We start from the raw sequence: 26,369 nt of genomic DNA on the forward strand, positions 1-26,369 counted from the left end.
AAAAGATGTTGCTGGGCATGGTGGGTCACGCCTGTAGTTCCAGTAGCTCGGGAGGTTGAGACAGGAGGATCAAGAGTTAAAAGCCAGATTTAGCAACTTAGTGAGGTGCTGAGCAACTCAGTGAGACTCTGTCTCTAAATAAAATATATAAAAGGGCTGGGGATGTGGCTCAGTGGTTGTGTGCCTCTGCGTTCAATCCCCCTTACTAAAAAAAAGAAAAAAAAGAAAGAAAAAGTTAAGAGACTATGACCAGAATATTCAAGAAATCTGGAGTAATGTTCAGAGACCAAATCTAAGAATCATTGATGTAGACAAAGACACTGAAGTGCAAACTAAAGGAATGCACAACCTATTCAATGAAATAATATTGGAGAAATTTCCAGACCTTAGTAACGAGATGGAAATTCAAATATAAGAGACATTTAGGACCCCAAATAAGCAAGACCAAAAAAGATCCTAAGAAACATTATAATTAAAATTCCTGTTACAGAATAAGAATTTTTAAAGCCACAAGAGAAAATCAGCAGGTCACATTATTAGTAAGCCAAATAAGATTTCAGTCAATTTCTCAGCCCAGATCCTAAAAGCCAGGACAACTTGGAATAGTATATATGAAGTCATAAAAGAAAACAGGTGTCAATAAAGATTACCATATCCAGCAAAACTGTCCTTCAGAATCGAAGTGAAATAAAAACCTTCCAGGACAAGCAGAATCCAAAAGAATTTATAATCACTAAAGCTTCACTATACAACAAACTCAATGAACTATTTGATGAAGAATAAATGAGGAATAAAAACGAGAGTGAGCATAGGGATGAATCTCATTAGAATAGTCAAAGGAGAATCAAGTCTGAATTAAGCATTAAAAATAAAATGGCAGGAAATAAAAATCTTCTCTGTAATAATACTGAATGTAAATGGTCTAAATTCTCCTATCAAAAGACATACCTTGGCAAAATGGATTAAAAAAAGAAGACCCGACAATATATTGTTTACAAGAGATTCAACTTAACATGCAAAGACATCCATTGGCAGAAGGGAGAGGATGGAAAAGGATAGACCATGAAATTGGAGACCAAAAGCCAACTGAATTAGCTACTCTCATATAAGACAAAGTAGATTTTAAGCCAGTATTAATCAGAAGAGACAAAAGAAGGGCACTGTATGCTGGTTAATGGAATCATCCAACAATAAGATAAAATGGTTGTAAATATTTGGGCCCCAAACATCAATGGACCTACATACATAAAACAAACTGTTCTCGATATAAAGAATCAAATAGACTGCAATACAATAATGCTGGGTGATTTTACCACACTTCTCTTACCATTAGTTAGATCATCCATACAAAAACTAAGACTCTTCAGAATTAAAAAATACCATTATTCAAATAGACCAAACAGACATCTATAGAATATTTCACCCACTTCTCAGCAGCATGTGGAACTTTCTCTAAAATAGATCATATTTAGTAAATACAAAAAAAAGAGATAATGCCTTGATTTCTATCAGATTATAATAGAATGAAATTAGAAATCAGTAAGAAAAAACATCATTTTAATACCAGAAGATTACATAATATACTTTAAAAAAATGTTTTTAGTTGTAGATGGACACAATAACTTTTTAAAATTTATTTATTTTTATGTGATGCTAAGGATCGAACCCAGTGCCTCATACATGCTACGCAAGTGTTCTACTGTTGAGCTACAACCTTAGCCCACATGATACATTTTGAAGGAATAATGGATCATAGAAAGAAATCAGGAGAAATAAAAAAATTCTTAGAAACAAATTGTTTTGGGGCTGGCGTCTTCCGAGAAACTGAGGCAATTCAAAGACCCTCTTTCAAGCCCAGATTTCTTGCAGCCAAGTCAGATTTCAGACATGTCACTCAGAGTAACAGGAATGAATTTATTGAAGGGATAGGAAAAGGGAAAGGGTATACTCTCAAGGGAGAGTGTGGGTCCTCTCAGAAAGGAGAGGGACAATGTATCTTTCCTGCACTCTGGTTTTATTGGAGATCCCAAAGATTCCTGCCCAGGTCCACATCTTGACTTTTTACTGACAACAGGGTGACATCAGACTTCAAAGTCCCCACTGCCATGGCAACTCTGTCACCTTGGCCCATGCTGACTGATTCTAATTGGAATCTTAATCATTTTTACAGGTTTTATGGTTAGGAAGAATTATCCTTATCTTTTGGGATCTGGTCTGTGAAAAGGATTACAAATATCTTTCCCTTCAAAGTAACTTGGGTTTCTCTTATCAGCGTTATTTCCTGCCTGCATGTCCTTGCAGATTACAGGTAGTTTGCTGAGGAACCTGACCTGTCCTGTCTGCTTAGGCCAGGCAGGCTGAGATACATTGCTTTTAAGCAAAGAAAGTTTGTGGGGGTCCGCATAGTGGGTCCATTTTATAGAATTATTCTCTTAACCTTGTGTTCCCAACAGCCTCATCTGTCTATCCTCTAACAAAATGAGAATAGAGATGCAATGTATCAAAATCTCTGGGACAGTAGGTAAGAAGTTTTAAGTGGAAAGTTTATAGTCTTTAGTTTCTACATTTAAAAAATAGATTTTATTCTCTATTTATTGATGAGTAATATTCCATTGTATATGTATACCACATTTTCTTTATCCATTCATCTACTGAAGGGCATCTAGGTTGGTTCCACAGTTTAGCTATTGTGAATTGTGCTGCTATAAACATTGATGTGTCTGTGTCCCTGTATTACGCTGTTTTTAAGTCATTTGGGTATAGACTGGGGAGAGGGATAGCTGGGTCAAATGGGGGTTCCATTCCCAGCTTTCCAAGGAACTCCCATACTGCTTACCATACTGGCTGCAACAATTTGCAGTCCTACCAGCAAGGTATGAGTATGTCTCTTCCCTCACATCCTCACCAACATTTATTATTGTTTTTGTTCTTAATAGCTGCCATTCTGGCTGGAGTGAGATGAAATCTTAAGAGTAGTTTTGATTTGCATTTCTCTAATTGCTAGAGATGTTGAACATTTTTTCATATATTTGTTGATTGATTGTATATCATTTTCTGAGAGGTGTCTGTTAAGTGGATGGAGTTGGAGAATATAATGCTTAGTGAAGTTAGCCAATCTCCAAAAACCAAATGCCAAATGTTTTCTCTGATGTAAGGAGGCTGATTCATAATGGAATTGGGAGGGGGAGTATGGGAGGATTATACGAACTCTAGATAGGGAAAAGGGTTGAAAGGGGAAGGGGACATGGGGGTAAAAAAGATGGTTGAATGAGATGGATATCATTACATGTATGAAGACACGAATGATGTGAATACTTTGTATACAACAGAGATATGAAAAATTGTGCTCAGTATGTGTAATAGGAATGTGTAATGCATTCTGCTGTCATATATAACAAAGTAGAAAAAAAATAGAACCAGAAAAAAAAAAAGAACCATTTAATAATCTGATGTTATACCCAAGGCCCTAGAACAATAAACTATTTCCAAAGAACAATAAACTATTTCCAAAATCAATAGAAGAGAAGAAATAAGATCAAAGTTGAAATTATTGAAATTGATGTAACCAAGAGTTGGTTCTTCAAAAAGATAAACAAAATTGATAGATAAACCCTTAGCCAAACTAACCAAAAGAGAGAAGACCCAAATCAGAAAAATTACAGTTGAAATAGGAGATATTACCACATTTCTGAAAGAAATCCAGAGGGTCATTAGTTTATTTTGAAAATGTATACTCCAGTAAGCTGAAAAATCAAGAAGATATTGAAAAATTACCAGACACATATGATCTACCCAAAATGAATCATGATGATAATAGAAAATTTTGCAACTACTATAAAATGTCGGCTCAACACTCTCACATATTGGTGCAGGCACTGACTTCCTTAACAAGACCGACCCCTACAGTACGAGAAGTAAAACTGAGAATCAAAAGTGGGCCAGTATCAAATTAAAAAGCTTCTGTACCACAGAGGAAATGAGCCCACAGAATGGGAGATCTTTGCCAGCTGCTCCTCCATCAAGGGATTAATGTCCAGAATATATAAAGAATTTTAAAAACTTAATACCACAAAACCAAATAATCCAGTTAATAATGGACAAAATAAACAGATACTTCTCAAAGAAATAAAATGGCCAACAAATACATGAAAAATATTCAACATCACTAGTAATCAGAGAAATGCAAATCAAACCTACACCAAGATTTTATCTCCAGTCAAAATTGCAATCATCAAGAATACAAATTATAATAAATACTGGTGAAGATGTGGGGAGAATAGGTACATTCATGAACATTGTTGTATAAATTCATACAACCACTCCAGAAAGCAGTGTGGAGATGCCTCAAAAAATAGGAATAGAACCCCTATATGACCCATCTATCCCATTCATCAGTATATATCCAAAGAACTAAAATCAGCATGCTATAGAGATATAGGTACATCATTTGTTTATAGCAGTGTATCTCAGAATAGTCAAGTTAAGGAACCAACCCAGGTGCCCATCAACACATGCTGGTAAATGAATGGAAATGGAGAATATGCTAAATAAAATGAGTGAGATTCAGAAATTTCATCATCAAATGTTTTCTCTCATATGCAGAAGCTAGACCAAAATAAGGTGGGGAGGTGGGTGGAAGTGAGGAATCTTATGAAAATAGGAGAGAGTTCACTGGAGCAGAGGAAGGGGATTGAAGGGAAGTGGGGAGGGATAGACGATGAAAGGAATTGTAGAATGAAATTGGCCAAATTATGCTATGCATATGTATGAATATACCATAGTTTTATGTGTGTCTATAAAACACTAATTTAAAAAAACTGAATTAATGGAAGGAATGCCAGTAGAGAAAGGGAACAGGGGGATGGATGGAGGAGGGGAGAAAAATGGGAAGTACTGGAAACCTAAGTGAAGCAAAGTATATTCCACATTTGTATTATGTATAGCTATAATGCACTAATAAAAAATGCATACAAGATAATTTGAAAGGCTCTATTATTGTGATTAGTGGTATGAAGGCAGTATGATACTTGGTTTTTATTTATTTTCTTCAGGTATGGATTTTGCGTGAAACCTATCCCTTTTAGTATTTTCAGGACCTTTCATAGATGGAATTCCTTCCAATAAAGACACTTCTGTTTCTTATCCTTTTCTTTTTGGCTCTAGAGCCTCTTCCAGATTTGTATCTAATTCCCAACTTTTTATTGTAGGGTTTTATTGCATTCATAAGTAAATTGTCCTTGACCTTCCTTTTCTTACCATCTCACATTTTATATATTTGACTTTTATGTATTTGTAGTTTTCTACTTTGATCTCACAGTTTACTTATTAGTATAATAATATTGATTTATCTAAATTTTATATCTGTGTTAAATTCTAACACCACTATTCCTAATTTTAGAAATGCCTTAAAAGGTAGAGGCTACAGAAACTGTTAATAGTGCAGATGATTGGAAAGAGAAATATTATTGTTGTACTCCAGCTTCTAAAATAGTGCCTGACACATAAACAGTTGTTCAGTAAAAATTTGTTGAATGAATGAATGAATGAATGTTTGTGAAGATTAATTATTTAGAAAGTGTCAACAATTATTCATATTGAGCTGAGGCTTTAAAATATTTAGATTTTGGGAGTCTGGAGCTCTAGTCCCTGGGGATAAAATAAAGATAGAACACTTGCCTAGCACACATGAGGCCCTGGGTTTTATACGCAGTACCACAAATAAGAAATAACTAAAAAGAAAGAAAATTTTGATAATATAGGATTATAGTAGATGTGTATGATTTATACTGGTTTCTGCCCACTATTTAGTCACCGAATTCAAATGTTTTTTTGCCCCTTTTATCAGTTTCTTGCCTCTTGTTTACGTTCAGTTTTTTAATCTAAGACATTTGCAATTAGAGTTTACCATTCTAAAACAAAGTTACTTATGCTGCTTTCAGTAGCCAACAGAATAAACAGCCCTTTTGTATGACATATGAAGTTTATTCGCTGTCACTCACAAAAAACCTGCCTCCCTCTGCTCTGTATGTCACATCTTGTTTTTAGAGTAGATTACTTGGTGTCATACCTATTTCACAGTTTATATTTTATTCCTTCCACCTGGAAGGCCTTATTTCTCCTTAATGTTTTTTTTTTTTTTTTTTAAATATTCAGTTTTTAGTTGTAGTTGGACACAATACCTTTATTTTATTTATTTATATGTGGTGCTGTGGATCGAACCCAGGGCCTTGCATGTGCTAGGCGAATGCTCCACCACTGAGCCACAACCCCAGCCCCTCCTTAATGCTTTTTTAAAAAAACATTTTTTTAGTAGTAGTTTTATTTACATGCAGTGCTGAGAATGGAACCCAGTGCCTCACATGCTTAAGCAAGCGCTCTACCATTGAGCCACAACCCCAGTCCTCCAATACTTTTTAAAAGGAAGTTTGATGTATGTGGTTAAACTTTTTAAGGCACATGTCCTGATTTATGTCCAGGTGACCCCACCCAGATACTTTTAAAGAAATGCTCACTTTCAGTAGGAAAAACAGTGTTCTTGTCTCCTCATTACAAATAGTATTCAGGTATGGAATACCTTTCTTCCTGGATGGTACTTGCACTCTATATTAATCTGCTGCCAATTTTTTTTTCATTTACACTTGCTTTTTGGTGAGTACTAAATGGGAATAAAATGACCAATAATAACTTCAATTTCTAATTATCAACAGGTAAAAGAACTTAAACATTCAAACAAACTAGAAATAACAGACATCAAACTGGAGGCAGCAAGAGCTAAAAGTGAGCTAGAAAGAGAAAAGAATAAGATTCAAAGTGAATTGGATGGTAATATATGATTCCCCATGCTTTTTACTAGTTTTTCAGACATGAACTCAAATTGTTAATATAGATAAACCTTAATGATTATTTCTAGATTCTCAGATTAATTGGATTTCAACCTTTAAAAGATATGGAATGTTATTGCATGTATGTTGACTGTTCATTCTTTGACCTGACTTTAAAAAAAAAAATCGATCATGTGTTGGTATAAGTTATTTGATTAATGTATAAACTAAATAAAACTTTGAAAATGGGATTCTATCTTTCCTGGGTTTATAATTTTAAATCTATTTTGTCATATTATTTTCCGAGGGCATTATAAGTCTAAGACCATAAGGAAGAAAGTTCTAATCCTGGATTTTTAATTTTTTATTTTTTCTAAACACTAGGTCAGTTATTGAAGCCTAGTTCAATGTAGTCTTGTTCTTATGGTCCATTCTAATATTCACATGACTCATCAGGATTTCTCAGAATTTGTATGGCTTCTAATTTTTTTTTCTTTTTCTTTTTTAGTTGTAAATGGACACAATACCTTTATTTATTTATTTTTATGTGGTGCTGAGAATTGAACCCAGTGCCTCACACGTGCTAGGCAAGCACTCTACCACTGAGTTACAACCCCAGCCGTGGCTTCTAATCTTAGATTTTTCAAATAAGCTGCCCTTGGGGTGTAACTGTGCTTGAGTTGGTCTGTAATTTCAGATGGAGGTTAGATTGAATGCCTATTCTCATTATTAGTTTCTATGTAATTTTGACTTGTGATTTTCCTCATTTAAACTAAATTTTCTTAAAAATTTAGATTTGGGGATTCTGGTTTTACTTTGAATTAGATATGAATTTGCTTCAGTTATTCCATGTATAAATATTGTCTGTTCATCAAGAGGAAGATTTGAAATTCATTGGACAAACTTGAAACTTTCCTTGTTTTTTATATTTCTGCTAGACTCTAGCAATTTTGCTGTAATCTTAGGTTTGAAGGACTTTGTGACTTTTATTTGCTCTGTTTTCAGCCATTTTGTTATGATGCTGTCTTAGGGTTAGTTTACAGAAGTCCTTCAGAGGTGAAGTAACCAAGTGTCTCTGTATATCACACAGGTTGATGATATTTCTAGGTTTAAAAATTCAAGTGAATAAATGTTTATTTACCCTTTTGAAAGTTTTTTTTTTGTATGTATGCATGTGTTAAATGAAGTAATGGCAGAGAATTAACTCTGAGTTTTAGTCTGTTTCATTCTTATTTTTAGAAAGTGTATCAGTGGCTTAAGGATCTTTGAGAATGTATATCCAGAGAGACTTTCTAATTCTTTTACTCACTTATGAAGGCTGTTAATTGTGATTTTTCATCATCGAAATATTAACTATAGTATATTTTTCTCTTTGAAAAATAATAGGATTACAGTCAGACAATGAAATCCTCAAATCAGCTGTTGAATATCACAAAGTGCTATTAGTAGAAAAGGATCGTGAATTAATACGTAAAGTACAAGCTGCCAAGGAAGAAGGTTATCAAAAACTCGTAGTATTACAAGGTGAAAAGTAAGTGCTTAATTACCTTAGTTTGTATTAAATCTTCTTGCACATGGAAACATTTTACTGTAGCATCATCTTTATTGTAGTTCTTGTAACATAATTATCATCTGTTGTTTTAGGCTAGAACTTGAGAACAGATTAGCAGATTTGGAGAAAATGAAATTGGAACATGATGTCTGGAGGCAATCTGAAAAGGATCAGTGTGAAGAGAAATTGCGGGCATCACAGATGGCAGAAGAATCGGCCAGAAGGGAACTTCAGAGTATCAGGTTATGTATACATGTATATTTTTAATTTTTAATTTTGAAATAGTTTCAGAGATAACAAAATGAGGTAAAAATGGCCCAGAGATTTCCCATGCACACTTCACCTTGATTCCCCAAGTATTAACATCTTATATAACCATGATACAGGGGTCAAAACAAATTAACAATATAATCCAGAAATCAAATGTTAGTATTATCAAAAATGTTGGCTTTATTTAAATTTTACCAGTTGTTTCTTTGTGTCTTTTATCTGGTTCAGAATCAATTCCACACATTGCCTTTATGTAATTTCCTTTAATCTGGAACACATTAACACTTTAGTAGAGTGCTTGTTAGTATTTTACACATTGTCTCTCAATTTGGGTTTGTAATACACTTTTAATTTTTTTTAGTTGTAGATGGACAGAATAACTTTATCTATCTATCTATCTATTTATTTTTATGTGGTGCTGAGGATTGAACTCAGTGCCTCACATGTGTGAGGCAAGCACTCTACTACTGAGCTATACCCCCAACCCCTTGTAATACATTGTTTATGAATAAATTCAGGTTATGTATTTTAAATCAAAATTGCACCAAAGTCATGTATCCTCAGTGCACGTATAAGGAAGTTTTTGATTTGTCTTCTTTACTGATTATGTTCACCTTGACCATGTAGTTATCATAGTGTCTGTCAGATTTTTCTTCGATATAATTAGTGTTTTTCCCCTCTGTAATATATAATCATAAGATTTCTTATATAATTTTTTGAGACTATTTAAATATTCTCATTGTACTTTCTCATCAAACATTATTTTATTAATTTTAGCATCCTAACATTACTTTAATATCTGCTAAAGAAGTTACAAATATGAAGAGAGAAAGTCTAGAATAAACTCCATGGTGTTGGGGCAGAATTGGAAATATCAATGTAAATTCATGATTATTAATATATATACATATAGAAAAATAAAGAAATGGATGTAATGTGACTTGGGCATACATATATAAATCTCATCAGTTCACTGAAAGGGCCTAGAAGCAAAGTTTCTCTAGTACCAACAAGCACTCTTATTAGATTAGCTGAGATTTCATTTTCCTATGCCAGCCTCCAATATAAAAATAGCCTTAGAGAAATGGCTAGTAATAGGGCTAGAGAAAAGAAAGTAAAAGGGAAACCTAGAATATCCTGTGATATCAGACAATAAGGAGAACCTCAAAAGATGAGATTATATCAAAAGGACATAGAATTCAACTTGAAAAAGTCTCCAATTGCCAATTATGTAACCCATAGAAGAAAATAAGAATCTATTAGTCCATACTAGTATAGATATAATATTTAGAGGAGAAGGGAGAAGCTCTTCCTTTCAAATTCCAACTAATAAATGTAGAAAGAATGATGAAAATAGGAAAATCACAATTTAGCAGATACTAAAGTAATGTTTTCTTTATGGTATAATATATCAAGACCACAACTAGGATAAGACAAAATGAATAGCCCAGGATGTAAAATTTAAGGAGTCATTCACTTCCGTGTTCCAGTGTTACACTTATAGGATCCAGGTAACAAGGACTTATATTTTCCACTTGGACCTTCCAGTGTCTGGTGGGTTATTAAAAGCAGGATAAAAAACTTGACACTTCTGCCTCCATTTTGCATTTATCTGTTTTGCTCTGAGTCACCTTGGATTCCAGGAACAACATGTCTAATACATAAACATCTTGTATGAGTATAAACTATCCCTTGGGGCAATAGCAGCTTTCTTATCTGTTATGAGCAGGGTCCCCTTTTCTGAGTCCTGAGATAACGATTAACCACAGTTTGATGAAGATTGTTTGACTGTTCCTATATCTGGACCCCCTTGTCTGTATAATTGGAAGCTTATGTCAGTAACACCGTAGACAGAGGTAAGGAAGTAGGTCTCCTTGTCTTCCTGGTATAGCTATAATGATTAAAGCTCCTTTCTTGCACTTGCCATTGCTCTTTCAGTGTGGTTTTTGGTGCAAGTGGCTGGATCTCATTTGCTGGTATTACTAGAGTCAGGCCTCTGGTACAGGATTCTGTTAACAGTGTCAGAGTATCTCAAATTTCATACTCTTGAGCATTTCACTTGCCTTGATCATATACTATAGTCTTATTGCTATAGTATATGATCAATTTTTATGAGTGTTACATAGCATATGGAAAGAAAGAGTATAGTAGGTTATGTTACATCCTGACAGATAAGTTGAAAATGTCTTTAATATACCTAATAACAGGGCTGGGGTTGTGGCTTAATAGTAGAGTGCTCACCTAGCACACGTGAGGCACTGGGTTTGATCTTCAGCACCACATCAAAATTAAAGGAAGATATTATGTCCACCTACAACTAAAAAATAAATATCTAAAAATATATATACCTAATAACCATACACTGCAAAGTATTAGTTTGTTTACCCTTGTGATCCCATGGCAAACTAGGACCTATAGCTTGCTGCCCCTGAGCAAACATTGTGAGAAAGTATCTTTCATTATATATTGCTAGGCTGGGAAAAGATCAAAATTCAAAATTTAAAGTACAGGTTCTACAGATTGCATATAGCTTTCACACCATTGTGAAATTGAAAAATTCTAAGTTCAAATCATTTTAATAACAGGAACCAACTGTTATTATTTCCATTTGCTTGGTATAACTTTGTCCTCTGTTTCTAAATTTTCTGAATCATTTTGTTTTTTAAATATGTATTTTCTATATAGCATATAGTCTGGTCTTGCTTTGTGAGCCAAATGGGAGATTTTTTTTTTTTATTTTAATGGGTGAGTTAAGACCATTTATATGCAGTGAACACTTGCTGGGATTTGATATCCCTTACAACCCCCTGCATTTTTACTTATATAGTTGTTTTGAAATTTGGGCATTTTCTGTCTTCCATTTATGCTAAGGGGTGGTTCTGTATGACTTTATTTGTTTTCCTATCTTTTCTGAATTATTTTTGTAAAATAAATGGATAATAGAGCTAGAGCATCTGTCCTTATTTTTAGTACCTTCTCTTTATCTTTTAATTCTAAAATCTTAATGACTTTGCTAATTATATAAATTAGAGTAACTGTCATGAGCCATCCATGGGCTGTATATGGACTGTGTTGTGCATAGTAGCCTCAAAAGGGGATAAGTCTGGAATTGGGAACTTCCCGTGACACCCGCCACAGGGATTGACCACCTGATGCAAGTGAACTTCCCTCTCAAGCTCGGCCAAAGATCCCACCCAGTACTTGAGTGTGACCTGAGAAGATGACAATCAACCTGCTGACTAGTAGACATCAAGCATGACTCTGCCCTTGAAACCTTATTCCTGCCTTTCCTGTACCCCCCTTAAATAAACCACCAGAGCCATATTTTCTTTGTTTAGTTACAGAGACCATATGGATTAGATCTATCAGAGGCTTCACATTTGTAAATATATTTCTGAATATTTGTGTTTTATTATTCACTAATTATTTGAGACTTAAGTTTTAAGGTGGCTTCCATTCTCCCTGGCAGGAAGAACTCCCCAATGAGACGCTGGCCATTGTCCCTATTAAGTGATTTTTAAAAATCATACTTATTAAGTTGTTGGTTATATTTTGAGGCAAATTTCTTGATCCACATTACTTAAGAAAGAACCGCTTCAGGCAGTGGTGTATCTATTACTTATGTTGGGTTTAATGCGAATCGTTGTTGGCTTCCATTCTAGAATCATAAATCTGTAATGGATTTGAGAGTTAATCTTGCCTACCCCTTCACTTTTAGGTAGGTATATTATTTAACTATTCAGGACAGATCGTTTTTAAATTTCCACCCTCCCCAAGAACCCCACTCTAATATTTTACCTCATCATGGTTGCACAATTTGGCCATTTAGAATCATTTCTGTTTCTTCTGCTTTGCATTTCTGTTGCTATAGTGATATAATGTTCAGCATTTTGTCATTGCTTGAAAACAATAGTGGACTTTATTCTTTTGTTTTTTTGGCTTTTAAAAATGTAGCTGGGTGTGGTAGTGAACAAGTATAATCCTAACCTCTTGAGAAACTGACATAGGAGAATTGCAAGTTTGATGCCAACTGGAAAATTTAGGGAGACAGTTTAAAATAAACAAAGGCCTGGAGATATATAGCTAAGTGACAAGGTGCTTGCCTAACGTGCGAGACCTTGGGTTCGATCCCCAGTATTGCCCCTTGGCCAAAATATATGTATATGTAAAACAGCTTTCATTCCTTAACTTTTCTTTAATATGGTATTTTCTGTTAGTCACTTTGATAATTTATCTTTGATTCCTTTTCATTTTCTACAGATCATTTATACATATAATATGTAAATGATCCCCAACATAAGGACATAGTAACCAATATAAAATCTAGCAGTAGTAATTTACAAGATTTGCCTGAGTTTAAAAATTAAAAAATTCTACAATCATGGTGTTTCTTCCATAGTAGTTCTGATTTGATTATTTATAAATCATTCATTAAAATAATCATAATAGCTGGGCATGGTGGTGCACACCTGTAATCCCAGCAATTTGGAGGGGGAGGCAGGAGGATTGCAGGTTTAAGGGTAGCCTCAGAAATTTAGCAAGACCTCATCTACTTAGCAAGACCCTGTCTAAAAATAAAAAGGACTGGGGGTGTGGCTCAGTGGAAAAGCACACCTGGGTTCAATTTCTAGTGCCAAAGTATTAATCATAATTGTATCACTTGGAGTCTGATTGGTCAGAGACTGTGAACCAAAGATCTTGCTAAGGAAATGAAAAGTATAAATAATATGAAGCAGGAGTATCCTTTTACTCATAATTAACGATATCTATGATAAGTAGATATTCTAAAGCAATGATTAACATATTAGTTATATACTAGTCTTTTGTTTACCTAAGTGGTTTCTTCACCATTAGCCTATTATAATAATTTATTATAAAAATAATAAATTTATTTTTACAAAAATATTTTGTATTTCATAAGGATGCTTCACTGTACTTTTTTTTCATTTTGTGAAGTTTGTAAATTTACCTATAAAATAACAATGCAAAAATTATAACAATTTAAATATTAACAAAGTATGAAGTCAAATTTTGGTAATGGTAGCAATCCTACTCCAACTAATGTAAGCAAATAAAGGGACTTTATTGGCTGACATAGATTGTAGAAAGGACAGGAATTGTGCTGTTCTTTTGGACACTTGGATCTGGAACTCAAATGTGACCAGAGTGCCTTCTTCCCTTCTTCTTCCTTCTCCTCCTTTCTTCTATTTGTCTCTGATGTGTGCTTTTTTCCTACTATTTCCTTGTGAGGCTAAGCCAGTATATTGAGACCAAAGAACACATTATTACTTGCTTTGTTAGCTTTGCTTCGTTGTGACCAAAATACCCGACAGAAACAACTTAGAGGATGGTAATTTTATTTTGGTTCATGGTTGTAGTCCATGGTCCAACTCCACTGGATGTGAGGAAAAAGATCATGGCTGAAAGGCATAGTGGAGGAAAGCTGCTCAGTTCATGGCAGCTGGAAAGGGGAGAGAGATAACATCTAAGAGGCCTGGGAGAAGATAAACCTACTTGGACCTACTTCCTCTAATTAGGACCCACTTCCTCTAACTAGGACCCACTTCCCAATAGTACATCCAGCTATCAGTGATACTTGATGGATAGTGGATCTTGAGGACTCTGACCTAATCAGCAGTCTCCATCCCATTTGACACTTGTTGTATTGGGGACCATGCTTCCAATACAGGAGTCTTGGAGGGCATTCCAGACCCAAACCATAACACTTAATCAACTCAAGTAACCTATCACTGTGACAAAGGGAATCAGGCACCCTGGCTCAGCCAGATTATATGCCTGTTTGTGGTGGTGGGGAGGAGGCAGTAGGTGATTTGCAGTTTGATATCAGAAGTAGAGAGGAGGTGTTTAGGGGAAATAATAGCAATAATCATCCAAGGGAAAGAGAACTTGATCATTTAAGAAATCCTGTAGAAAATGCCTCTTAATTTACCTTTTGTATGACTTAAAGCCAGCACACACTATTTCATTTGAGGCATTCTAATTTTTCTTAAGAATCTTTTAAACATTTTTATTTCATCAGTTTGAATTTTTTTTCTGCCTATAGTGGATATTTATTTGCCCCCTTTCTTTTAAAAAAAATCATTTAATATGTCCTCCTATTTCTACACTATCTTGATGAGGATTTTGTTGTATGTCATTTAAATAGGGAGCAGGAGACTTACAGTTGGCCATCTAGACAAGTTTTCTCCTAAAATTTGAACTATAAAATAAGTGATAGAAGTAGCTATGTGATAGCATATGAAGGACCAGGTGATTCTTGTTTCACATATGTGCCAGTGATTCCTATCCATTACTGTATTCTGCTTATGGTACTCTTGTTTTGTTTTGATTCAGTGGGCTCCTGTTTTTCTAAGACAGTCTCTTTTTTTTTTTTTTTTTTGGAAATAATAGCCAGTTTCCAGCGCTTACAAGCAGGAAACTTATTTTCAGAAGATTGTTAGAAGAAGGCAACTGCCATTCTTAAGAGACTTGATCTAGGAATCTGTGACAATAGATTATTACAAATATGACTTCTCTCCCTTGCCATATTGTGTTGTTTCCCCTTGATAAGGGAGACTAGCATCAAATAAAGGCAAGATGTTACACTAGAGCCTTCACTGCTCAATAGGATATTGGGAGCTGCCCTGGATGCAGACGCCTATTTAAGCCCTGATGCACCAGGTTCTGAACAATTATTGTCCTCAGTCTGGCATGGTAGTGCCAGGTTGTAGTAACTTGGGTGTTACCCCAGCTCGGATAACAAGGCATGGCTCCAGGAGTAAGAGTCACCTGCTGGGGTTGAGATACTCTCACCTGTTCCTTTGTAATCCTACCCCTTTGCCTTTTTGGGGATAGAATGTTCCATGGAACCTCCCCTTGTGTGTCCCCCATATAAGAATAAAGAATTCCAGTGGCTAGCTCTCTTTCCATGGACCCTTAAGGTTGGAGAGCTGTCTCGGATTTTGAAAAGGTACTTCTGTTTGTTTACGCGCTTTCTTTGTCGTTTTCTTAAGTTATTGGAATAGTCAGATTTTTGTGAACCCAGCATTAGGTCGTCAGCTAGGATAGATGGTGATAATAGGGTATCGCTAGGCACATATAATTATTTAAATTTAAGTTAATTAAAATTTTAAGAGATTAAAAATTAACTTCCTTAGTCATGCTAGCTACATTTAAAAGGTACTATAGAAATACGTAGTTAGTGTCATATTGAAAAGTGCAGATTATAGAACATTTCCACCATTGCAGAAAGCTTTATCAGACAGCATTGTTGGACTGTTAAGGGTAGGGATTCTATCTTTGTTATTTACCAATGAATCTATAACACTTAAAACTGGGCTCAGCATTCATAGGCTCTCATTAAATATCTGTTGAATGGTGAAAAAGCACTATCAGCTGCATGCCAGGATTATCACAGTTGACTATACTTTGAAGGAGCTTGAAATAGTTCCATCCTATTCCAAAGTTTCTAGGTAAAATCTCCCATAGATTTATTCTCTTTTAATTTGGCCCTCCATTCTACCTCCTATTTCTTTTCCATAATTATTTTTAAAGTACAGTGTACATACCTTATCATTTCTTACTCCCCAAACTACTCATCCTTTATTTTCTGATTTCTCCCCACCACTTCCTCAGTAGAAGCTCTCCTTTAATAGCAGCCTCTGTTGTAGCCTTCAGAATCCTTATTGTGCTATCAAGAAATGTTTTGTGATTCAACTTTTTTTTTTTTTTAATGAAACCTCACTGAATCTGATTTTCTCCTAATGGCATGTATCCCAGAATCCCTTTTAAGTAGAAATTATTTTTCTTCATGCAACAAAGAACTACAAGGGTCATCAGCATTTATAAACCTTACTCTTGCTTTCAGATGATTATTTGACTAACCATGGTTAAAATGTTTTTCTTTTGATATTTGTTGCTTCTCGGTTGTCCCTGTCTTTTTTCTTTGCCGTTTACTGATCTACTGGATATTCCTCAATAATCTCTGAGGTCTTTGCTATCTGTCTCAACTTTTCTCTATTTTTCTATCTTGCCATCTTTCTTAGTGTCTGCACATTTGTTTTGTTGGGCTATTCAACCCTTAGACTTACAGTTTATCATAGCTTCATGCTAGCATTCTTTAAGTTTACTCTATTTTATGTTTGTTTATCTACTAGAACCATTTACTTCAAAGGCATAAATATCTTTCTCTTTCCCAGTTCATTCTCACTGAAGATACTGAAACAGGTAGTCCTCATGCTTTTTTTTTTTTTTTCCATTCAGTTTATTAATCTGGCTCTCTTGCCTCCTTTTAGTTTAGAAACTGCAGCTCAATTGTGTTCCCATTTGTATATAAGCAAAGGCTATTAGATATGAATTCTTTCACCTTCTTGCTACCTTAGAATTTCAATATCTTTATCTCTTTTTATTCTCACTTCCCTTTCCATTATACTAAAAATATTCTTTCCCCTTTACTTCCAAGTGAGCCATTTCATTAATCCATTTCCATTGTTTTCTTTGAGGTCTTGCTCCATCATTTACTCCTCTTCATCTTTATTTTATCTTTAATTTCTCCATTTGAAGACTGTTACTTTGCTTTCAAGGACTGGTTATAATTGCATCTCTTTTAAACAGCCCTAACTGATCCCTTACCTGAGTTTTATTTCTTGTTGATTGACCAGCTATATCCAAATTCTTGACCTGGACTCAACAGTCTTCTGTCTTCATCATGATTTTGTAGAAAATAACTCTTATAAACTCAGTAACCTTAAAGCACCTTGTTAATAACATTCAGGAATATTTAATGAGGAAATGCCCCCAAAGTTTGAGAACAATAGCATAGCTAGAATTATGAAATAAGAAGGTTATTGGTACTGACAAAGGAACAAGAGGGGCTGCGGATGTGGCTCAATCGGTAGCGCGCTCGCCTGGCATGCATGCGGCCCAGGTTCGATCCTCAGCACCACATACAAACAAAGATGTTGTGTCCGCCGAAAATTAAAAAATAAATATTAAAAAAAAATTCTCTCTCTCTCTCTCTCTCTCTTAAAAAAAAGGAACAAGAGGAAGAGCAGGACTAACCATCTCTTTAGACTCGTTTTGGGCATTTATATGTAAATATATCAAAAGTAGTTGGTCATATTTTCAAGATTCTTTCATGTTCTATCTGTCTTACTAATTCAGGATTTGAGTTGATTCATGTAGTCTTTCAGCAGATATTGAAATCATACTGTATTCAATGCATAGCCCTAGGCTTTTTTCTTTTTTCTTTTTTTTTGTATCAGGAATTGAATCCAGGGGTGCTTAACCACTGAGCCGCATCCCAAGCCCTTCTTATTAATTAATTAATTAATTTATTTATTTATTTTTAAATTTTGAGACAGAGTCTCATTAAGTTTTCTTAGGTCCTCACCCTCCAGAGCCACTAGGTAGTGCCCAGCTACCAGTAGACTCTAAAGGGTGTTATGGTCCCAATTCTGATTGGGCAGATCAGATGTGCTGCTAAAGTTAAGTTATAAATGACTACGGCCAAATGAATTATATTTGAAAGGAATTTTTAAAAGGAGAAGGTTGAGGGGCCCAGCCTACCAAACCTAATTAGCATAAAGTTTTCTCTACAACATTGGTCATTTGGTCACCAGAAGGTTATGATTGAGCATGTATCATTTGCTTAGAAGAGAATGCAGTATTGGTCCTCTTCAAATGTCCATTTGTTTTGGATAAAAAACTCATTAGATATTTTATAGAATTCAGTATGGTGATCTTCATTAGATAATTTTCTTTTAAATCTGTTAGCCCTGGAATAAAGTAGCAGTGTTTCTGATAGCATTGATAAATTATAGAACTTTTAAGTTGTATGGATCTGAGGTAGCTTTTCCTAAACTGAACTACTTTTTTCTGATGACTTGACAACACATTCTACACTTTTCCACTGAAGGCCAGTTGTTCAGGCTGTTCTCTATGTTTATTAAAATCTTACTAATCAGATTTTGTCTCCCTGTAGTATTCCCTGGTACCTTTGGACAAACTTGATATCTCATCCTTACTATACTCATAGTTTTCCACTGCAAAAGAAGTAATCTGTGTTTAAATTTTAGTAATATGTAAACACTGCCTAGCTGCCTGGAATCTATGATTGAATCTATTACTTTTGTTTTTTATTTTTTATTTTTTGGTATCAGGGATTGAATCCAGGGGTGCTTAACCACTGAGCTACATCCCCATCCTTTTTTAAATATATATATTTTAATTAGGGACAGGGTCTCGCTGAATTGCTCAGGGCCTCAATAAATTGCTGAGGCTGGCTTTGAACTCAGGAGCCTCTTGCCTCAGCCTCTTAGCTGCTGGGATTATAGGTGTGTGCTACCTCCCTGGCTTTGGATCTACCACTTTGCATAACACAACACCTGGTATCAAACAGGCATTCGATATAATTTATTGTCTAATTCAGTGAAATAATAAACTGTATGTGGATGTGTAATGTCTTTTGATGGGTTGTGGTTTTTAGGTTAAAACTTCAACAACAAATTGTGAATATTGAAAATGCAGAGAAAGAAAAAAGTGAAAATTCTGATCTGAAACAGGTATGATTTGTAGTAAACATTTTGCTTTTATTTATTGATTTATTTTGTTATGGTACTAGAAATTAAATCCAAGGGTGCTCTTACCACTGAGTTACATCCCTAATTCTTTTTATTTTTTATTTTGAGACAAGGCATCACTAATTTGTTGAGGGTCTCACTAAGTTGCTGAGACTTCCCTCAAATTTGTAGTTCTCCTGCAAGTCTCTGGGATTACAGGAGTGTGCCCCACCCCTACTCCATGCCTTGCTTGCTTTTTTTTTTTTTTTTAGGTGCTTCTTTAAGTTGTTGTTTTGCATAATTATTGGAATTTTGCATATCACATTTATGATAATCTAATTAGCACAGTCCACAATATTGATGTTGATGTGTAAAGATAAAGTGTTTCAGCTTCTCTGTTGTAATTGAATAAGCTTATTTTCTGACTGCTGGGTTTTTTTTATATATTTGCATGCTGTAGCTCATAACAATTCTTTTAAAAATCAGGAAGACATTATTTTGATATCTGGAATTTTAAAAATTGCTTAGAAAGATTATTCATTTTTAAGTTAATTGAATAATTGGTTTGTAACTTTGTATTTAATCCATAAAGTACTTCTTGCTATTTCCCTATGAAATATAAGTCGTATTTATATGGAAAGAAATGTGTATTTTAATTAAATGTATTTGGGTTCAGGAAAAAGATTATATATGGTTGGGCAAAACATGGGAGAGTATTCTCTTCCAAATTCCATTTTATTTTTTGTTAAAAAAAAAACTTTTTCCTACTGATTATGAAATAGTGAGTATTCTACTTTTAAGGTTTATCTTGCCTATTAGCTGGTACTGCTTTGCATGTGCAGTTACAGCTTCTGAGCCTCAACTTGGAGGGCATAACGTTTGATTCTCCAAGAGAGAAGTTATGTAGTATCCTTGGCATTGGGGTTTCTGTCATCCTACAATATATGGAGGTATTAAGTTCTTTGAAGTTTGCTTATTTATGTAACTATGACATAGATGTAATGTTTGCCACTCCTGTTAAAAAAGTAAAAACTTCCACATGAAGGTATTCATTCCAGAATATAATCTGAGACATACCATTTTACTTTATTCTGCTAACAAATTGCTCTATGGACATACATAATCCTATCTTACTTGACTTTGCTGCCATTGGAAAGTAATAGGATTGTTACCCATTTAATTTATTGCATAAAAAGAATCTTATTTCTTTTAACTCTTAAATCTCAGGATGGGTTCTTTTGATCCCTGTCTCTTGATTATTTGCTCTAAAGTATCTCAGAGAATGGCTAAGAGAGGTAAATCGGAAAAAAAAGAAAAATGAGAATTTCTTTATTTTATTGGCAAAATGGCATGTGGATAGATATGACTATCCCAAGTGAAAACTATTAAATATAACTTAGAAGCAGTTTGAGTTTTTCTAGCCTGTTCGTTATGTCATTATCCACTTTTCTTGAGGAAAAATATTCCCAGGTGAAGGTAAATTAGGATGGAATAAAGGCCTTGGGTGACATTATGTGATTTGAAATGTGGCTCTAGAGGCCAAGGAATCCCTAACCATTCATTAGATTTCTCAGATCTTCCTTCTGCTTAACACTGGGCATGTAGAATAATTGGAAATCATTTTAAAACAAGGTGAGAACAACCCTTCCTATGTTTACTCAACAATTCTTGACTGCTCAGAGAGCAAGCCTCCTACAAGGGTAGTATGTGGGAAGGGGGAACAACTAGTTTCCCAGTTGACTTGTTTTTTTTTTTGTTTGTTTGTTTGTTTTGTGGGGCTGGGGATGTGGCTCAAGCGGTAGCGCGCTCGCCTGGCATGCGTGCGGCCCGGGTTCGATCCTCAGCACCACATACAAACAAAGATGTTGTGTCCGCCGAAAACTAAAAAATAAATATTAAAAAAAAAAATTCTCTCTCTCTCTCTCCCTCCCTCCCTCCCTCTCTCACTCTATCTTTAAAAAAAAATTGTTTTGTTTTTTAAATTTTTATTTTTAGGTATAGATGGACACAACACAATGCCTTTAATGCCTTTATTTTTATGTGGTGCTGAGGATTGAACCCAGATCCAGCCCCTGCTAGGCGAGCGCTCTACTGCTGAGCCACAATCCCAGCCCAGTTGACTTGTTTTTAAAGTTGGTTCTTTTCCTAGAAGGCTAGGGAAAAACTAGAGTCAAAGGAGACTTTACATTCTCTTTTTTCCTTGTTCTTCTTGCTAACCCTTCTTCCCACTTGTGCTTTGTTTATTGTGGGAACAAAATGAGGAACTCAGTGACTAGGGAATATATGGTTAGTGGTAGTCTCTAATTATAGTAAGAAATTATCCTAACTGCTGCTATTTATTATTTCATTTAAGGGGCATCTTTGACTGCATACCAGCTGGGTGGGACATTTGTGATGGTGAAATGCTTAGTATCCTCCACTTTTCAGACCTTACTGCATTTGCTTAGTGGCCATATGTTTCACTTTTTTGTTTTCTTTTAAGCAAATCAGTAGCTTGCAGATCCAGGTGACCTCACTGGCACAGTCAGAGAATGACTTGCTGAATTCAAACCAAATGCTGAAGGAAATGGTGGAGAGATTAAAACAAGAATGCCGAAATTTAAGAAGCCAAGCTGAAAAAGTGCAAGTAGAAGTTGAAAAGTAGAGTTTGCTCTTTTTTTTTTTTTTTTTTTTAATGTACAAACTATTTTTTTTCTTTTTGGCATATAATACGTAGTTATTTCAGTGATAATTAATTCCAATGTTGAATGTGTTTGTATTTAGTTATAAGTACCTTTTGGTAGTGTACATTTGTCTTAGGTAACATACTCTGTAAATTGAGCTTTATAGATTTTTTAATTATTTAGAAGAAAATTTTAAAATCCTTCCTGAGCACAGTATTCTGAAAACTCTTGAAAGAAATGATCCTCTTATTTTTTGAGCAAACCAAAACAGTTAAATAACCAAAGAACAGATGAGTTGATTGTGGGGTTGTTATTTTTGTGTGTTCTCAAAACTTCTTAGTATTAGAACTAGTTTTGGATTTTCCCTCTGAAAAGCTAATTTATTTGTTTATATTTTTTGACCTTGAAATTTGTTAATAGTAGTGTAGTAGACAGGGGAAAATTATTTTGGTTGTATTCAAGACTTTATGTTCTTTGGAACATTTTAATATGTGGTAGAATAGACCTGGGGAATGTGACTCAGTGGTAGCGCACATACCCAGCATGCACAAATCCCTAGGTTTGATCCCCATGAAAGTAATGAGTGAGTAGGTGGGTCGGTAGGATAAAATATTATAGTACTTTGTATTTGCTTTGTCTTTATAACAAAAACATGTTATTATAGATGTTTATTTCTATCTATAAAACATTATTTTTTTTCAGATTTGTTCTTCTAAAGTCAGTCTTACCAAGTAAAGCTTCTATTTTCCTTCAGTTTTTCTGTTCTTTCATATTTTAAGGCTCATCCAAGGTTTCATATATCAGGTTGAATTTCAGGAAAAGGAAGTAAGAAAGGTGCATGTCCATATGTGTTATAACATTCCTGAGGGTCTATTTTTCTTTTATTTAAAAAAAAAAAAATAGAAATTGGTGTCTTGAAATTCTCAAGTGTTTGTAATGAGCTTAAGAACCCTAATGACAAGCATAACTAGCAAATTTAAGTAATTTATTGTTGTTTTCTGGGTGTTATTCATAGGACAGTTGTAGAAGAAAATAACTGGACTACAGATGAATAGAGTATAATTTTAGTCCTGACTAGCATACTTAAAATCTGTATGACCTTAGACAAGTAATCTTACTTATCATGGTTTATTATTTCTTATTTGTATTACTTATAAAAGGATATTAAAAATCATATAAAGGATAAAGAATAGCTTTAGGAGTACAAATTTTAATTATGTTACCTTAAACTGTCATTGGTTTGAATTTTACTGTATCCAGAAAACACACCACACAAAGACTTGATTCCAGGCTGATTTTTTTGGTACTGGGGATTGAACTTCGGGACACTCAACTACTGAGCCACATCCCCAGCCGATTTTGTATTTTATTAGAGACAGGGTCTCATTGAGTTGCTTAGTGCCTTACTATTGCTGAGGCTGGCTTTGAACCCAGGATCCTCCTGTCTCAGCTTCCCAACCTGCTGGGATTACAGGCGTGTGCCAGTGTGACCAGCTCTAGGCTGATTTTTACAAGCTTCATTAGGTCCATTTTTTATTACTTGGTGGTCTTTGTAGTTTAGACCTGGTTATCAGGCATTTGTCCTGCCATTAATTAGATATGAGTTCTTACATCAGTTAATCACCTACTGTAAACCTAGTTCCTCATATATAAAAAAGACATGACAAGTACTTAATTAGAAGTACAGTGACTGATTTGTAAGAAATGCTCTGTGATGTTAATGTTAGCAAATGTGTGACCAAATAGTAGTGCCTGTAGTTAGAAAAGTAGGGATATAATCAGGCAGGTAATACCTATTTAACCTTAAGCATTTATATTAACTTCCATGTTTTTGCATACATTTATTTTTCTGACAGGACATTGGAAGAAAAACAAATACTGTGGTTGGAAGAAAAGCATAAGCTTCATGCACGTATCACAGACAGAGAAGAAAAGTATAATCAAGCTAAAGAGAAACTACAGCGTGCTGCCATTGCTCAGAAGAAGGCAGGTGGTTCTTATTAAAATGATTTCTATAGAGTAAAACAACTATTTTAGAGTAAAATGTAAAATTAAAGCTGAGATTTTAGTGACATGTTTAATTTGATATTTAAATATTACATTTCACTGTCAACCTTGCAGAGGTAAAATGGGAAAATCTAAACCATCCAGCAGGTTTACTTGTGAATTTTGTTTGAGCTGACAGGTATTTTCCCACAGAGATGGTATTTTTTTAAATCAGTAAAACCTTCCAGGCCAATCCATACAAGTCTTAATTCAACTCATTCTCCTTTAAAGTTATAATGTGATTAGGCTTGTTTCACCTATGCCTAACTAATATCTATAATACTGCTTCTGTGGTTAAAAGCCTTTTTTGTTTCCAACTCAAAAATTAGGGGCAAGTATCTTCATGCCCTAGTTGTAGGGCCTAGGACTCTTCATAATTTCTAAAACAGCTACACTGTTTCCACTTTGATCCTTTTAAAAATTTTACCTCTGCAGGCATACTTTTCTCTAGAAACTAAAAGGCTTTCTTTTTTGGAAATAGTCTAGGGTATCCTGAAAATCATGTAGCCAGGTATTTTCATATAAGTCAGTGGTTTATATCGTTTTTCTACTTCAGTAAACCCAAGGAATGTAGCAGTTTCCATCAGTAACAGTGACTCATTGGCAGTGATTTAGCAGTTGTTTTTAACAGAGTCTGGCTGTGAGGAGGGACAGGGTAGTGGATGTACATGTGTGTGTTTAATGTTTCCACTTAATAAGTTCTCTTTTTAGAAATGTTGGTTATGAGGAGGAGAATAACTGAGATGAGAGAAAGATAATCCTAGGTGTACTAGTATCATAATAGCTGTGTTTTTTGGAAAAGTTAATTGTTCAGATTTGAATAAGAGGAAATAACTAGATCATTATATTCCGATTTGGAAGTCCAGGACACTGTTCCTAGCAATCATTTTGTTATTGGGGTAAATGTCAAATGTGATTGACAGTTGGAGTGATAAATGAGTAGTCACTACTTCACTGTCCCAGCTACTGATATTTTCTCCTTCCATAATGCTAAAAGTAGTAAAACATTGAGATTAGAAAAACATTTTTTATTTTACAAGAATCCCAATGTTTTGTATCCTTTATGCCACTTTTATTGCCTTTTGTCCATGTAAGTACTGAAAAGCATGTGGGTGTTAGGATTTCAATACTTTTTTTAATGACTTGTGACAGTCTCAGAAATTCTACTTACACTTCCTTGCACTGTGAAACCTAGGCACATCTGAAGCTAAATTTCAGCCAGAAAATTCTAGAAGTAATAGGAGCTGGTTTTCCCCCTACACACACAGATAAACTTTCATGTTGAAGTTTTAGGGATAAGTGTCTTAGAAATCAAATGCTAATTATTGTGGTTTAGTTTGATTAACTTCTTTTGGAGCAAAAGTGATATCCAGTGTTAAAAGAGATCAGACACTGATCAGATTAAGGAAATTTACTAGGATTGCCATGGGGCACTGGGATACATTTGAAATTCGTGATTGTTCATTAAAGGTGAGACTAGTCAGCACAGTTCTGTGTGTGCCACTTAAGTTTAGCTTCATGGGTGCAGGCATGTAGCATGAACTGCATTTTGCCCAGGTCAAAGTTTTTCATGCAAGTTTGAGGAAGAATTAGATTCAGATCAAGGTAATAAGGATGTCTACAAAAACAAATTTATTATAATGGTAAAGTTTTAAGGTAGTCATTGGCTCTTTCAGTCAATATATGTTGAGTTTTTGTTTTTATTGTATTTGAGCTTAATTCCTGGCAGATAGTAAGTGATTAGTAAATAGTTTGCTTTTATAATGGAGATTGAAAAGATTACTAACAGTAGTCTAGGAACCTGGCTTTTGGAAGTTCATCTCCAGATTTGTCTCAGGAGGCAAATTTCAGAGTCTATACTATAAGTTGATAATATGATGCCATATTAATCTTACACCAATGCTTTTTAGTCACCATTCCTCAGCATTTGGGTAAATTCACATCCGTATATTTTTACAGAATAATAAAGCCCAGTCCTGGTCTTAGCTTCTCTAGAATGGCTTCTGTCATGGTTTTATACTTAAAGACTAGAATTTCTTACAGAAATCCCTATCTTTGTATATTACCTATAGTTACTATAGGGCCTGATTAAATTTACCTGTTTGATGTGTATATTCAATGTATATATACTTGATTAAGATTTGATGGCAAGTAAAATTATTTATTCGACTACAGTTTAAATAATCAACTGAAGAAATACAATTAGATTTAAGATTGTGTATTTATGTGATCATACAGTAATGAGATTATAAGCATTTCTACCTTTAAAATATCTGCTATTGGGCTGGGGTTGTGGCTTGGTGGTAGAGTGCTTGTCTAGCATGTGTGAGGCACTGGGTTCAGTTCTCAGCACCACATATAAATAAATAAATAAATAAAATAAAGGTCCATCAACATCTTTAAAAAAACTTTTTAAAAACCCCTGCTATTTATAGTAACAAAAATGGCCTGGTATTGG

The 26,369-nt window shown here is 34.6% G+C and overlaps 1 protein-coding gene across 7 annotated transcripts in view; it reads left to right on the forward strand.

Moving 5' to 3' along the window:
* The window catches only part of Cep83 (centrosomal protein 83), a 123,370-nt gene that overhangs the window by 79,288 nt on the left and 17,713 nt on the right, over window positions 1-26,369 (forward strand). For 5 of the 7 annotated variants that reach the window (XM_027953312.3, XM_071609641.1, XM_071609643.1 and 2 more), the window contains 6 exons: window positions 6,708-6,822; window positions 8,208-8,352; window positions 8,466-8,615; window positions 19,130-19,205; window positions 21,685-21,842; window positions 23,722-23,851. In XM_027953312.3, the coding sequence (XP_027809113.1) occupies window positions 6,708-6,822; window positions 8,208-8,352; window positions 8,466-8,615; window positions 19,130-19,205; window positions 21,685-21,842; window positions 23,722-23,851 (774 nt within the window). Of the gene's footprint in view, window positions 1-6,707; window positions 6,834-8,207; window positions 8,353-8,465; window positions 8,616-19,129; window positions 19,206-21,684; window positions 21,843-23,721; window positions 23,856-26,369 lie in introns of those variants that run through there. The other 2 variants (XM_071609642.1, XM_071609644.1) reach the window with 2 other exon arrangements.

This window comes from Marmota flaviventris, chromosome 3 (genome assembly GCF_047511675.1).
Source record: "Marmota flaviventris isolate mMarFla1 chromosome 3, mMarFla1.hap1, whole genome shotgun sequence".
NCBI lineage: Eukaryota > Metazoa > Chordata > Mammalia > Rodentia > Sciuridae > Marmota > Marmota flaviventris.